The sequence below is a fragment of the Petaurus breviceps genome, unplaced genomic scaffold, assembly GCF_028583685.1.
Source record: "Petaurus breviceps papuanus isolate PSGF00001 unplaced genomic scaffold, PetGlider_PUasm1.0 688, whole genome shotgun sequence".
NCBI classification, from domain to species: Eukaryota; Metazoa; Chordata; class Mammalia; order Diprotodontia; family Petauridae; genus Petaurus; species Petaurus breviceps.
The window spans coordinates 12615196-12627431 of NW_027186457.1; the positions used below are offsets into that span (position 1 = coordinate 12615196).

General features: G+C 37.4%; 1 protein-coding gene across 4 annotated transcripts in view; it reads left to right on the plus strand.

Moving 5' to 3' along the window:
• Positions 1–12236, plus strand: part of RASA2 (RAS p21 protein activator 2) — a 143915-nt gene that overhangs the window by 90868 nt on the left and 40811 nt on the right. For all 4 annotated transcript variants that reach the window (XM_069104648.1, XM_069104649.1, XM_069104650.1 and 1 more), the window contains exons 8-10: positions 1117–1193; positions 2696–2794; positions 10624–10780. In XM_069104648.1, the coding sequence (XP_068960749.1) occupies positions 1117–1193; positions 2696–2794; positions 10624–10780 (333 nt within the window). The remainder of the gene's footprint in view (positions 1–1116; positions 1194–2695; positions 2795–10623; positions 10781–12236) is intronic.

The following is a 12236-nucleotide window of genomic DNA, read 5'->3' on the forward strand; positions in this document are numbered from 1 at the left end:
TTCGAGGTCAAGATGCTTTTCCAAAACTTCATGAAACTTCTTCTGATTCCTTTTCTTCACTTCACTCACCAAAAAGAAAAAAAGTATATTCCTTCCCTGCACTGAACCCTTTTAACATTCTATACCTTTTCTGCAATACTAATTTCATTCTTGGTATTATCATTATCTGTATATATCAGTTACCTCCTGCACTCTATTGCCAGCACGTTTAAGGATAGTGAAGGTCTGAGCTGTTAGCATAACTCCTCCTCTGCCTTCATAGTAGATGCTGAATAAATACTTGTTGAATAAAATTTGTTTTGAGATTGAATGCTCCAGACCATGCTTTACATCTCATCTTGCCACTTGCCCTGTCACAGCATTTCTATATCCCCTACCTTATCTTTCCCCTCTTGCTTTTATTTTGGGAACATAATCAAGTCAATAATGTCATAGAAAGAGCAAGACAACCCGCTGCTCCGCATCTGACTGGACCAGAACTCCCTTCCTTGGAAGCCCTTCCATTCTTGAGTATTTCCCTTGGTAAAATGTAAGCTCCTTGAGGGTACAAACTGTCTCACTTTTGTATTTGTGCTTTTCACATAGTGACTTACATGAAAAATAGTCCCTTATTAAATGATTGTTAGTTTATTGCTGGCATGATATCTAAGTGAAAATATCCAAAAAACAGTTATAAATTTGGACCTGGATTTGGGAATGACATGGGAAATTGAAGTGCTAATGCATTAGAGATTTTTGTTTATTTCAGTCCTTTTTTTTTTTTATAAGACACGGATGAGGATTATGCACATAGAAATAATAAGTGGAGAAGTAGGAATGGGTGAAATCAAGATAGGGATGACTTTTTATAGAGAGAAATGGATCAAATACAGAATGTTTCCCATTTATTTTAGGACCATAAGCCCGATCTCCCTCTTGCTTATATCTCTTTCATTGTTGTTTTTTAGTTTCCGCCTTTGAACAAAGAATGAGACTGATAAAATTTTCTACATGTGTCTACATATTTGTACATAAAATTTTATACATCATTTAAAAATATCTTTTTCAAGAAAGGATGTGGGAAAGGAAATCTTAAAAGTTTGTAAAGAATATTTTTTGAAGAATTTTATTTTACAGGTAACCAGGTCTAGTAGCTACACCAAAAAATCCCAGTTTCAGGTAGAGGAGGAAGACATTGAAAAGCTGGAAATCAGGTATGTTTCTTGATGTCATAAGAGAATTACTATTTTCATACATTTGAAGAAAAAAATTCTCATTACTAGTGAAATTGTAAAATCTTAATATACAAGAGATTGAGTAACTAAGGTGAGTTTTAAGTCTATCTTCAAAATAATTTCAGAAACCTAAAGCAAAATGATTGCCAACTTTATCTTATGAAAACTGTGGAAAATACTATGTATTTAGGCAATGTAGTAAGGGTATGTAGAAATACATGTAGGGAAATCCTTTCCATTAAAAATAAGAATTTGCTATACTTACTGACTTTTATTCATAGCTCTTTGAACACATAGAATGTTAATATGTTTATTTTCATTGAAACTAAGTTGCTTCCATTTTTACTAAAAATTATCAGATTATTGAAAACAGCTCATCTTGCATCTTAGTTTATAAGAAAGAGAGGAAATGTGGTAGAGTAACCAGGGAGTACTTGGCATCACGACCCTACTGTGTGTGACCAAGGCCAAGTCACAGCCTCTCAGTTCCCCCAGGCAGCTCCTGAACACTATAAGGGAGGGACTGAGGAGTTGGTGTGCTCCATCATAGAAGCAATCTCCATACCAGGAGTCTCCTACACCACTGAAATAACAAGTCTATTCAAAAGCTTTTAATTTAAAAGGGGTTTTTTTCCTTCTAACAGTTTCTTATTTAGATTTTAATTTTTTATTTTGAAGTTTTTTTTCACAATGCAATACTCAAGGTATATTTTATTTTACATATGTCTCTCGAAATTGCCTTCTAGAACATTTTTATTTTTGTTCGAATTTTATTACTTTTTTGTTTTTTAATCATAACATTATAGATACAAAGATTATTTAGAAAAACAGTAATACCACATTCAAGAATTAATTGTCTTATTCCTCTTAACATATCTGCTGTCTAACAGAAATGTCAGTGAGGTAAGATGTACAGTAAGATAACTAAACCAGGTGCATGTGTTTGGAGTCGCTTATCTTTCTTAGGTCTTAAATATTTTAGCTATTGCTTGGTAGGAGAATAATTTTTTGTAAATGCATGTATAATATAAGTGTGGTGTTAATGGTGTGTTCATTTTAAAGGTATTAATCATGTAATTAAAATATACAGATAATGTGTGCTACTGAATTTACTGTATTTAAATATTGATTGCAGCTACTTGAGAAAAATTACAGTATTTTTATTCGTGTTTCTTTTCTCAAATCCAACAAAATCACTGTAGTCCTGATTTCTACAGGTAAAACTAGCACAAATTTAAATGACAGCTACTTTATTTATGCTTTAAATTTTGACAAATTAAATTATTGCTTTCTTTGTTTCTAAATAAAAGCCACTACAGCGTATTTTTTTTTCTGTTTTCTAGATAGCTATCTATATATGACAGTGCTAACATCTCCTACTTTGAGCATGTAAAATTAATGCTACAATAGTTTGAAGCTATTTTGTGGCATGTTTCTTCTTAAATTTGAAAAAAATAAACAAATTGGTTTTCAATTTTCAGGGTTGATTTATGGAACAATGGAAACTTGGCCGATAATTTTCTGGGAGAGATCAAAGTTCCTGTGAAGGTGTTAAGAAATGATTCCTCTCACCAAGCCTGGTAAGAACAAACATGCTAGCAGTTTGGGACAGTCTGGGTAACTCAGTGGTCTGTCATTAAGTCACGTCAACCCTTTTGTTCAAAAAACTGTTGTTTACAGAAGTTTTCTTCAAAAAAGCCCTTGTTTTCTCTTTATATTTCCCTATTTGAATTCAGTTAGAATGATTTATTGGAGCCCATGATGTGGTCAGGATAGGAAGTTATTGTAGCTTCAGTAAGAATTAAGAAGTTTGTTGTCGACTTCCTGTTTATAGTTCCTTTATATCCTCAGTCTGACAGTGACCATGTTTTTATGAACTGTCAACACTTTCCACACTTTGTAATCTTTCATTTATGTGCTTCCCCAGGTAATGCTGTCTACATCCACATACATGAGTTTATTTCTTGTAGATTTTTATACATTTTTTAATACATTCAGAGTTTATTTCTTGTAGATTTTAAGTAATGCTTTGCTTAGGTTTTTCACTCTCCATTTTTTTCTGTTTAGATGATTTGGATCCTTTGACATTTAAAAAAATCTTCTTTTACATTATTAAAAAAAGAAAATGAAAGACTTTGCCTTACATTTCTTTGCCACTCACCTGATATTGGTTAAGCTTCTGTGTTTAAGGCATTGTGCTAGAGGTTGGAGACACAGACACAAATAAAAATGTGTACTAGGGATGTAAAGACAAGATAATCTGAGGAGAGAAAGACCAGTAACAACCAGGGGAGTCCAAGAAGCTTGCCTGCAGGAGGGTGCAGCCGAGCTGAGCTGAGCGCTGAAGCAAGCAAGCGATTTCTTAGGAAAACAGCCCCCAGGGCTTGTGTGTCTGGAGCATATCCTGCATGAAGGGGAGGGATGTGAAATCTGACTGGAAAGACAGCTGTTGGGTACTCAATTTGTTCAGTTTCCCGAAGTTAATTCTAGAGATGTTTCATCATGCTGCTAATGCTGGACTTAAAGGAGTCAGAGGTGCCTCACCTACCTACTTCACACGTTTTCCCAGGCCCCTTTCACAAAACAAATTCAGCAAATGTTTATTAAGTTTCTACTGTGTACAGAGCATTGTGTTTTCTAAGCAAGCTCTCTAGATAGGACACAGTCTCTTTTCTTATGGAATTTACCATTCACAGGGCAATTCAGCCCTTATACAAATACCTGTAGCATAGAAAAGTCCATCAGTCAGGGAAGGGGGTTATTGGCCCTTAGGGAAGCATCTAGGAAGGCTTCATGGGAGATCTTGGGCATTAGAGGATGGACAGGAGTTCCGCCAGGGGAGTGGGAGGACATTCCATACATAGGGACTTTGGTGAACCAAGGTAGGAGACGGTGAAGTATGGAGTGTCTGGGGGCTGACAAGTGGTTTGGCTTGGTGAGAGGACATGGAGGAAAGTGGTTTAGTACCAGATTGTTGAGGGCCCCAAATCCCAGATGAGTCTTGCTTGGCAAGAAAAAGGGAACCACTGGTTCCCATAATGATATTGTGAAGTATTATCTGTGCAGGTTATCTTTCAGTAAACAGAAATGTAATTAATAGGATTCAAAAGTTAAGGTATTTCTCACTTTAGTTACACATTTATTCTGAGGAATAGTGACCCTACTTCCTTCAGCCATCTCATATCCAAAAGGCTCCACTTGCTGAAGAAAGGAAGGAAGGAAGCAGATCTTTATTAAATGCCTGCAATGTACCAGGCACTTCACAAATATTATCTCATTTGATCTGCACAGTTGTAAGAGGTAGGTGCTATTATTGCCTCTAGTTTACATTTGATAAAACTGCAGCCAACAGAGGTGATATGGTCACGCAGCCAGTACACATCTAACATTGGATTTGGACTCAGCTGTTCTTTACTTTAGGCCCAGTCCTCTACCCCCTGAGCTAGCTGGCTGGCTGTAGGGACTGCCTGTTCTTACCAGTGAATTCTAAGAAGTGAAGGCTGTCTGGCAGTGATTGTAATTCTGCCTAGTGATAGCCCCTAACTTTTCCAGACAGTTAGGGAGCAAAACGATCACCCCAGGCGAGACTTCCACACCTTTTTAATGACCAGGCTTAGAAGTTTGCCCTGTAGTCCTTCCAAGGCTCAGAAAGGAGTACACACTCTCATGAGCCCATGTGATAAGAAATGCAGAAGCAAACCTTAAAAAATAACTAATCCCCCAGAAATATTCATGCTAAAAGTATTGATAGAGTAGGTGAAATCTGAGCGTTTGCTAATTGATAGAAATACAGATATGTGAATGAACAGAACTTCCTGTTGCAAGTTATTCAATCCAATATAAAAGTACTGATTGTTTAGCGTGCTTTTTCCATTTTCAGGCCCACAGCATCCCCTTGTGGAGGTTAATTTAATAGCATGACAACCCAGGAATTCTGATTTGCAAATGTTAAATACTAAAACATTTTTCCCCAGTGATGTATTTCCTTGCCTTTTCACATGATTTCAGATGCTCTATTCCTACCCTCAAAGTATGAAGTATAATTATTTTCAGAAATTTCATTCTCATATTTGGAAGGTACCTATATCTATTTTTCTATAAAAGTTGCTAGGTAGAATCAGCTGTTGGAACATTGTTTCTCACTGTTCCTTCAGTGAGAATTTTTATCTTAGTTCTCAAATAATAAGCTAGTGCTTCTAGTATCGATTGCCTCCTCTTTTGTTTGCTATGAGTTCTTCCTTCTTTAATCATTAGCTCTGCAGATATGCAGTAGAATTTTAAAGCTAGAAGGGCCCTTAGGAGTCTGTGCCCCAGGCCTATGGACATGGAGCACTACAAAGGGTGCACAACATGGTGGTTGTGTCAGTTAATGTCACTGAGCTAGATCTCGGCTCTCTTTTTGTTCTTTGTGAAAAGGGGTGGCTATGGGTGAGGAGAAGGATAGGGATGTATTGAGAGATGAAGGCAATGTAAAAACCACATTTCAAAAGAGAAATCTAGACTCAGTCATCTTCTTATTTTAAGAATGAGATGTCAGGGGGCAGCTAGGTTGTGCAGTGAATAGAGCACCAGCCCTGGAGTCAGGAGGACCTGAGTTCAAATCCAGTCTCAGACATTTAACACTTACTAGCCGTGTGACCTTGGGCAAGTCACTTAACCCCAATTTCCCTGCCCTCCCCCCTCCAAAAAGTAAAAAAAAAAAAAAAAACAACTGAGATCTCGGTTCCAGACAAGTATTGTGATTTAGTGGCATAGCTAGGACCAGAATATATTCTTATCACATGCTAGAAGATGAATTAAGTGCTTAAATCATTCCCTACATGTGCGAATAGAATTGAGCTGAGAATTTGAATCTCTTTCCATAATGCTGTGCTTCCCCATGAATCCTAGGACCCAAACTAGCCATATCTTCTTATGTGAAACCACTTCTGATAAAGACAGAAGACTTTATATGCCCAAACAGCACTAAGGATGGAAGTATTCACAAAAGCACACTTATTCTGATAGGGCTTTTCCCTAGGGAGGCAACATGGCCTGATAGAAAGAGTTCTAGATCTGAAGTCAGAGGACACTAGTTCACATCCCACCTAACACCTCTTTGATCATGAACAAATCACTTAATGTCACTGTACCTCAGTTTTCTTATCGATATAAGAAGTATAAATTCAAGAATCTCTCAGATCCCCTCCAACTGTGTTTCTATTATCTTACAGAATTCCCTATATATAGTATAAATGTTCTTTTGAGTAGAATCTTACCCTTTGGGGTAGGAAAAAGAAAGACATCAGAGTAGGATTAATTGTGCGGATGTACATATTGGTTGTGTGTATAAAGGACAGATAGTTAGAACAAGATTGATAAGTACAGCTTGATAGTTCCATGTTAAGATTAAAAAGGAATTGTGAGAAGCATGTTAGTCATTATGACAAAACTATGCTTTCAAAAGAAAAGCATCCTTCAACTATAATAAAACTTAACATGATTTCATCTTCTTTCAAGAAAGCTTTGAGTATTGGGCCTGTTTAATTTTTGCCTCTTTTGTGTCAGAACATGTCCTTTGTCTTATTTTAGTTCATTTTCTTGTTCTTTTTCAATTTTGATTTAAATTATGGCAGCAAGCCTCCTCTCATTAATGGAACTCCATTGATGGATAATCTTTAAGAAGCAGGAAATGATAGACAAATAATTCATTTTCATGAGACCACTCTAAGCCTGTAGTTTTCCATCTTCTATAACATTTGAATAATCATAAAGTATTTTATTTTTCTCCCTTTTGCTTCAGTTTACACTGTAAAGACCTGATGCATCCTGAGAGCTTATGCCGAACTGAGTATGTGAGCAGGGACTGCTCACTGTCTTCACTTATAATGATGCAGCTTGTGACTTACTAATCACTCCTTAAATAGTTTCTTCTGATTTAGTGCAGAGGCAGAAGACTTTCCGAGGAGTGGCTTGTATTTCTAGGACCTTCCCTTTCCTGCCAGTAGAAGCTTCAGAACCTTCTTCTCTGCCTGCCCTGGCTACTGTATTTCAGCTGCCTTGATTTCTTTGTCCCTGGGTGGGTCTGCCCCATATCCTCACCCTCCCATTCTTCACCAGGAGCTCCTGATTCTTCCTTTTGCTCTTCCAGTGTCTAGAAGACTTCTTTGAAATGTAGATATGCCCTCACTTGTGTACTTAATTTCTCCTTTAGCACCTATGTGCCCTGAAGCCTAAAGTGAAAGAAAGGGGGAGGATGAAATAAGTGGGAAGCCAGGGGGCACCATGGTGCATAGAACACTGGGTCCAAAGTCAGGAAGGCTCATCTTTCTGAGTTCAAATATGACCTCAGATGCTTACTTGCTGTGTGACCTAGGGCAAGTCACTTCACCCTGTTTGCCTCAGTTTCCTCATCTGTAAAATGAGCAGGAGAAGGACATGGCAAACCACTCTAGGATCTTTGTCCAAAAAACCCCAAATGGTGTCCCAAAGAGTTGGACATGACTGAAACTACTGAATAACTGAAACAATAAGTGCCATAGAGGGAGAGAGATTTGGAGTCAGAGGACGGAGACAAGGTATTTTCACATATCCATTTGACCTTGGAAGTTGCTTGTTCTCCGTCTTTTAAATGAGGAAGTTGCATTTGATGGCTTCTGAGCTCCTTTATAGATCTTCTACAGAACCTTATGGTGCCATTTTTATTTCTATTCTCCCTGTGTTAGTATCAATAAAAAACTCTCAAAGGGACTTTGTATTTATTCGGGGATAGAAATTTAGGAGAGACATGAGACAGTGCATTCTGTTTCAAGGCAGACTGAGGAAGGAAACTGATCCGAAGCAAGAGGTAGCCAGGTGGTCCAATCTCTGGATCCTGTAAAAGAACAGAATATGGATAGTAGGAACCAAGAAATGCCACTGGGCATTTCTGTCAGCAGGACATTAGTCCCGCCACCGCCACCACCTCTGCCTGTCCCTACTAGACAGAGCCCCTTGCCTGCTCTACTAAGCATTGGAGCAGAGTGTGATTGTTTCAAACTGCCTGACTAGTGGTTGAGATGTGGGGAGAAAATTTTTTCAATTCTTCAGCACGGGGGTGGAGAGGAAGGAATGTACATCTAGAATCCCAGGTTGGGACTAGGATGCATTTCCTATGAAAGCAGTGATATGTAGCAAGAAAGGGAGGGAAGGGGTGAAAAGAGAGCTAACTTGGCAGTAGAAAATGCTGCCTGAGGCCAGAGAAGAGTTGGGTGACCCTAACAAGTGATTGAAACCCTCAGCCTCAATTCCCATTTATCAAATCATAACAGTAATACTTGGACTAGCATCCTATATGAAAGAGTTGTCATGAAGAAAGGACTTTGCCTATCTTACACTGCTACAAAGGCATGTCATATGTTATAGACATGTGTATGGGACATGATTATGGTACATCATAGGTTAAATAGAATTTTGTGGGCTAGATTGAGAGAGACTATTGGTCCTAATCTAGCACTGCAAGGAAACTTGTTCTAGTTCCAAACAATTTGTTTACAAGCTTTCAGACCTGTAACCTGTTTTGGTCTAACTAAAATTTCAAGCTATAGAACACAGAGGCATTAACTTAAAAGCTACATCTGAAATAACCACAGCTTTCTTCCCTAACCTCTGACCATGACTTAATCACATTTAACTTACTTGATAGATAACTTTCCTTTGGTTTTTTTTTTTTTGAGGGGGGGAAGGTAGGGCAATTGGGGTTACGTGACTTGCCCAAGGTCACACAGCTAGTTTTGTTTTAAATGTCTGAGGCCGGATCTGAACTTGGGTCCTCTTGACTCCAGGGCTGGTGCTGTATTTACTATACCACCTAGCCACCCTTGATAACTTTACTTTTCATAATACCTTTCATTCATGATAAAAATTTCTTCAGGCTACTGGTAGTTCACACTGGTCCCATAAATGATTCATTAGTTAGCTTTTTGCAGTGGTCATATATTTAGTAAGAGAGAACTGACTCCAGACTGAGTTCAGGCCCCATTTATGACATCTACAGGCTCTGACCATGACTGTGTCTTGGTCTACCTCAGAGACTCCAAAATTCAGAGCAGCTGCTAGTCTGCACTGATAGAGAGAGCTTCCTCCCTTGCGTTCCCTCAATTGATGTAATCACAGGTCTAGATTTTCAGATGTTTGAGCATGACCCCTTCTAGCATGAATAAGTTTCATCCAGATTATCTGCCCAGCAAAGCTAATTCTGATGAGCAATAATTTTTTTAAATCATTTTTTGAGTGGGGCAGTTCATCAACAGGAGCCCCTGTACTACCTGAGGAGTGATTTCTCTCCTCTCTCCACTCTCTGTTAGTACTGTAAAAAAAATTATGAAGCAGCCACTACTCGGACCCTTAATAGGGCATCTGATCATCCTGAAGCTAAAGCAGTGGGGATGGACACCACAAATTTCATTTTCCCAATCCAGAACAACAATATTTACTGAGGACTCAGCTGCTGAAGTATTTGTTCCTAGTGATTTCACTGATAACAGTTTAAAAACTGTATTTTTCAGACCAAGATTTGCAACTCCCTGAGGATGATACAAACTAGGAAGGAGCAAGGAGGGCCTTAAAACTCTGTTAGCACCATTTTCTTCTATTGTCCTGTGCTGCTTTTTGCACCTACTTTTAGATGAGGAGAAATAAAGCCTGTCTGTTGCCTTTACCTGTCCTTTTTAATCAAGTCATCTTATCAATTTTTCTAAAACATTGAAAACTGTGGTGACATGATTAAAAAGTGTGAGGAGGCATAACTACTCAATTTTTATGTTTGATGCCAGAAAGCTATCTCCTGATTCCCATGTAATTCTTAGATTCTTTAGATGTTCATAGCACTCTTTTTTGCTTTGGCTTTATGTATTAGGTGGTTCCTAAACAGCTAAATAGATTTACAAATCAAATAATTTGCATATAGACTTATGGTTTCAGAATGGCTATTTTACCTTAAAGCCTTTTGTTAAGCAAAATTCTATTTTTAAACAAGTAATTTCTTAATTTATCTTTTGTATAAATCCAGATTTTTCCCAGATTCTATTTGCTTCAATTGTACTATATTAACTATTTGTAAATAAAGTCTATTCTTTTAGAAATTAGGTTGATAAAGATGGTTCTGAATTTCTCCTTACTTATTTTTATGCACTGAATTTTAGAAGTATGTTGCCTTTCAGTCTCTTTTCTGGAGGCACTGACTGACTAAATGCTAATCATGCCCTTTGAGACCCTGATCTTTGTACCTAACCAAAGACTTTCCTTTGTTTTCCTAAACCAAAAAACTCTACTTCCATTTAGATATTGGAGACCAACACTAGTATAAAAAGTCTCCTAATTAACTTAATGAAAATGACATTTTCTACCTTAAAGATTAATTTTTTAAAAGAATTAATTTTTTACTCTTTAGGTACTTACTACAGCCAAGAGACAATGGAAATAAGTCCTCAAAAACCGATGACCTGGGGTCACTTAGATTGTACATATGCTATACAGAAGACTATGTGCTTCCTTCAGAGTACTATGGTCCTTTGAGAAGTTTGCTGCTAAAATCCCCAGATGTTCAGGTACATTAATTAAACTTCTTTTTTTAGTTTAAGTATTGAAAAAATAGCCAACAGATATTGAATAAATAATCTGAAACACTACAGTATTGACCTAAAAATAGGCTGCATTTTCTCCCAACTCAGACTCATACAAAATCTGTAAAGATGACAGACTTGAAGAGATCAGTGATGAGAAACAATTAACACAGTATCTGTATTTGAATGGGAGGGAGGGCAGCAAAGGACCCGACAAATTATTTTTATAAAACCATTGTATGTTGTTATTTTTTAGCTGACACCTAAGTATTTTTAGGACTATAGCCAGTCTTTATACCATGAGTTATATAATTTTAAAGTCCCAAAACATATGGAATGTGCAGCACCCATGAACCTTTCCCTTCCAAGAAGGGAATGGGGGGTAGGTTGGGCTTGTCCTCAACTAGCTCTTTGTTTAGAGTCCTGCTTGATCTTTATGATGTGGGGGGTGGGAAAGTTTTTCCATTTACATTGTCATAGTAGCTTTTTTTTGTTTTTTTGGCTCTGTTTACCTCACTCTGCATCAGTTCATGTAGATCTTTCCATGCTTCTCTAAATTTACCATACTCATCATTTCTTACAGCACAGTAATATTCCATTACATTAATGGCCACATGTGTGATGGACATCGACTTTGTAATCCAGGTCTTTGCTATCACAAAACATGCTGCTATAAATAATTTGGTGTATGTGGGGACCTTCTGAGGATGGTTTCCTTGAGGAATAAGCCCAGTAATAGATTCTCTAATTCAAATGCTAAGAACATACATTTTAGACATCTTATTTACATAATTCCAAATTACTTTCCAAAATGGTTGTACCATTTCAAAACTCCACCAACAGCATGGTGTGCCCCTCCAACATTGACTGTTGCCATTTTTTGTTGTCTTTGGCAGTTTGCAGAGTGCGAGGTGAAACCTCAAAATTGTTTTGATTCATATTTACCCTTATTGTTAGTGATTTGGAGCATTCTTTCATGTGGTTGTCAATATTTTGCAAGTTCTTTTTAAAACTGTTCATATTCGGGGCAGCTAGGTAGCACAGTGAATAGAGCACTGGCCCTGGAGTCAGGAGGACCTGAGTTCAAATCCAGCTTCAGACACTTAACACTTACTAGCTGTGTGACCTTGGGCAAGTAACTTAACCACAATTGCCCTGCCTTCCCCCCTCCAAAAAAAAAAAAGAAATAAAAGATAAAAGGTTTTGTTGAAAAAAATGTTCATATTCTTTGACCATGTATCTATTGGGGGAAGGTTTTTAGTCTTATCTATTTATTAATTGCTTATATATCTCAGATACCAAATCCTTGTTGGAGAAATTTGATAACAAACATTTTTTCCTATCCAACTATTTCTCTTTTTATACTAGATGCATAATGTTATCTGTACAGAGTAAATCTCTTACCCATAGCTGTGAGAGGCACATGATCTGCTTCTTTTCT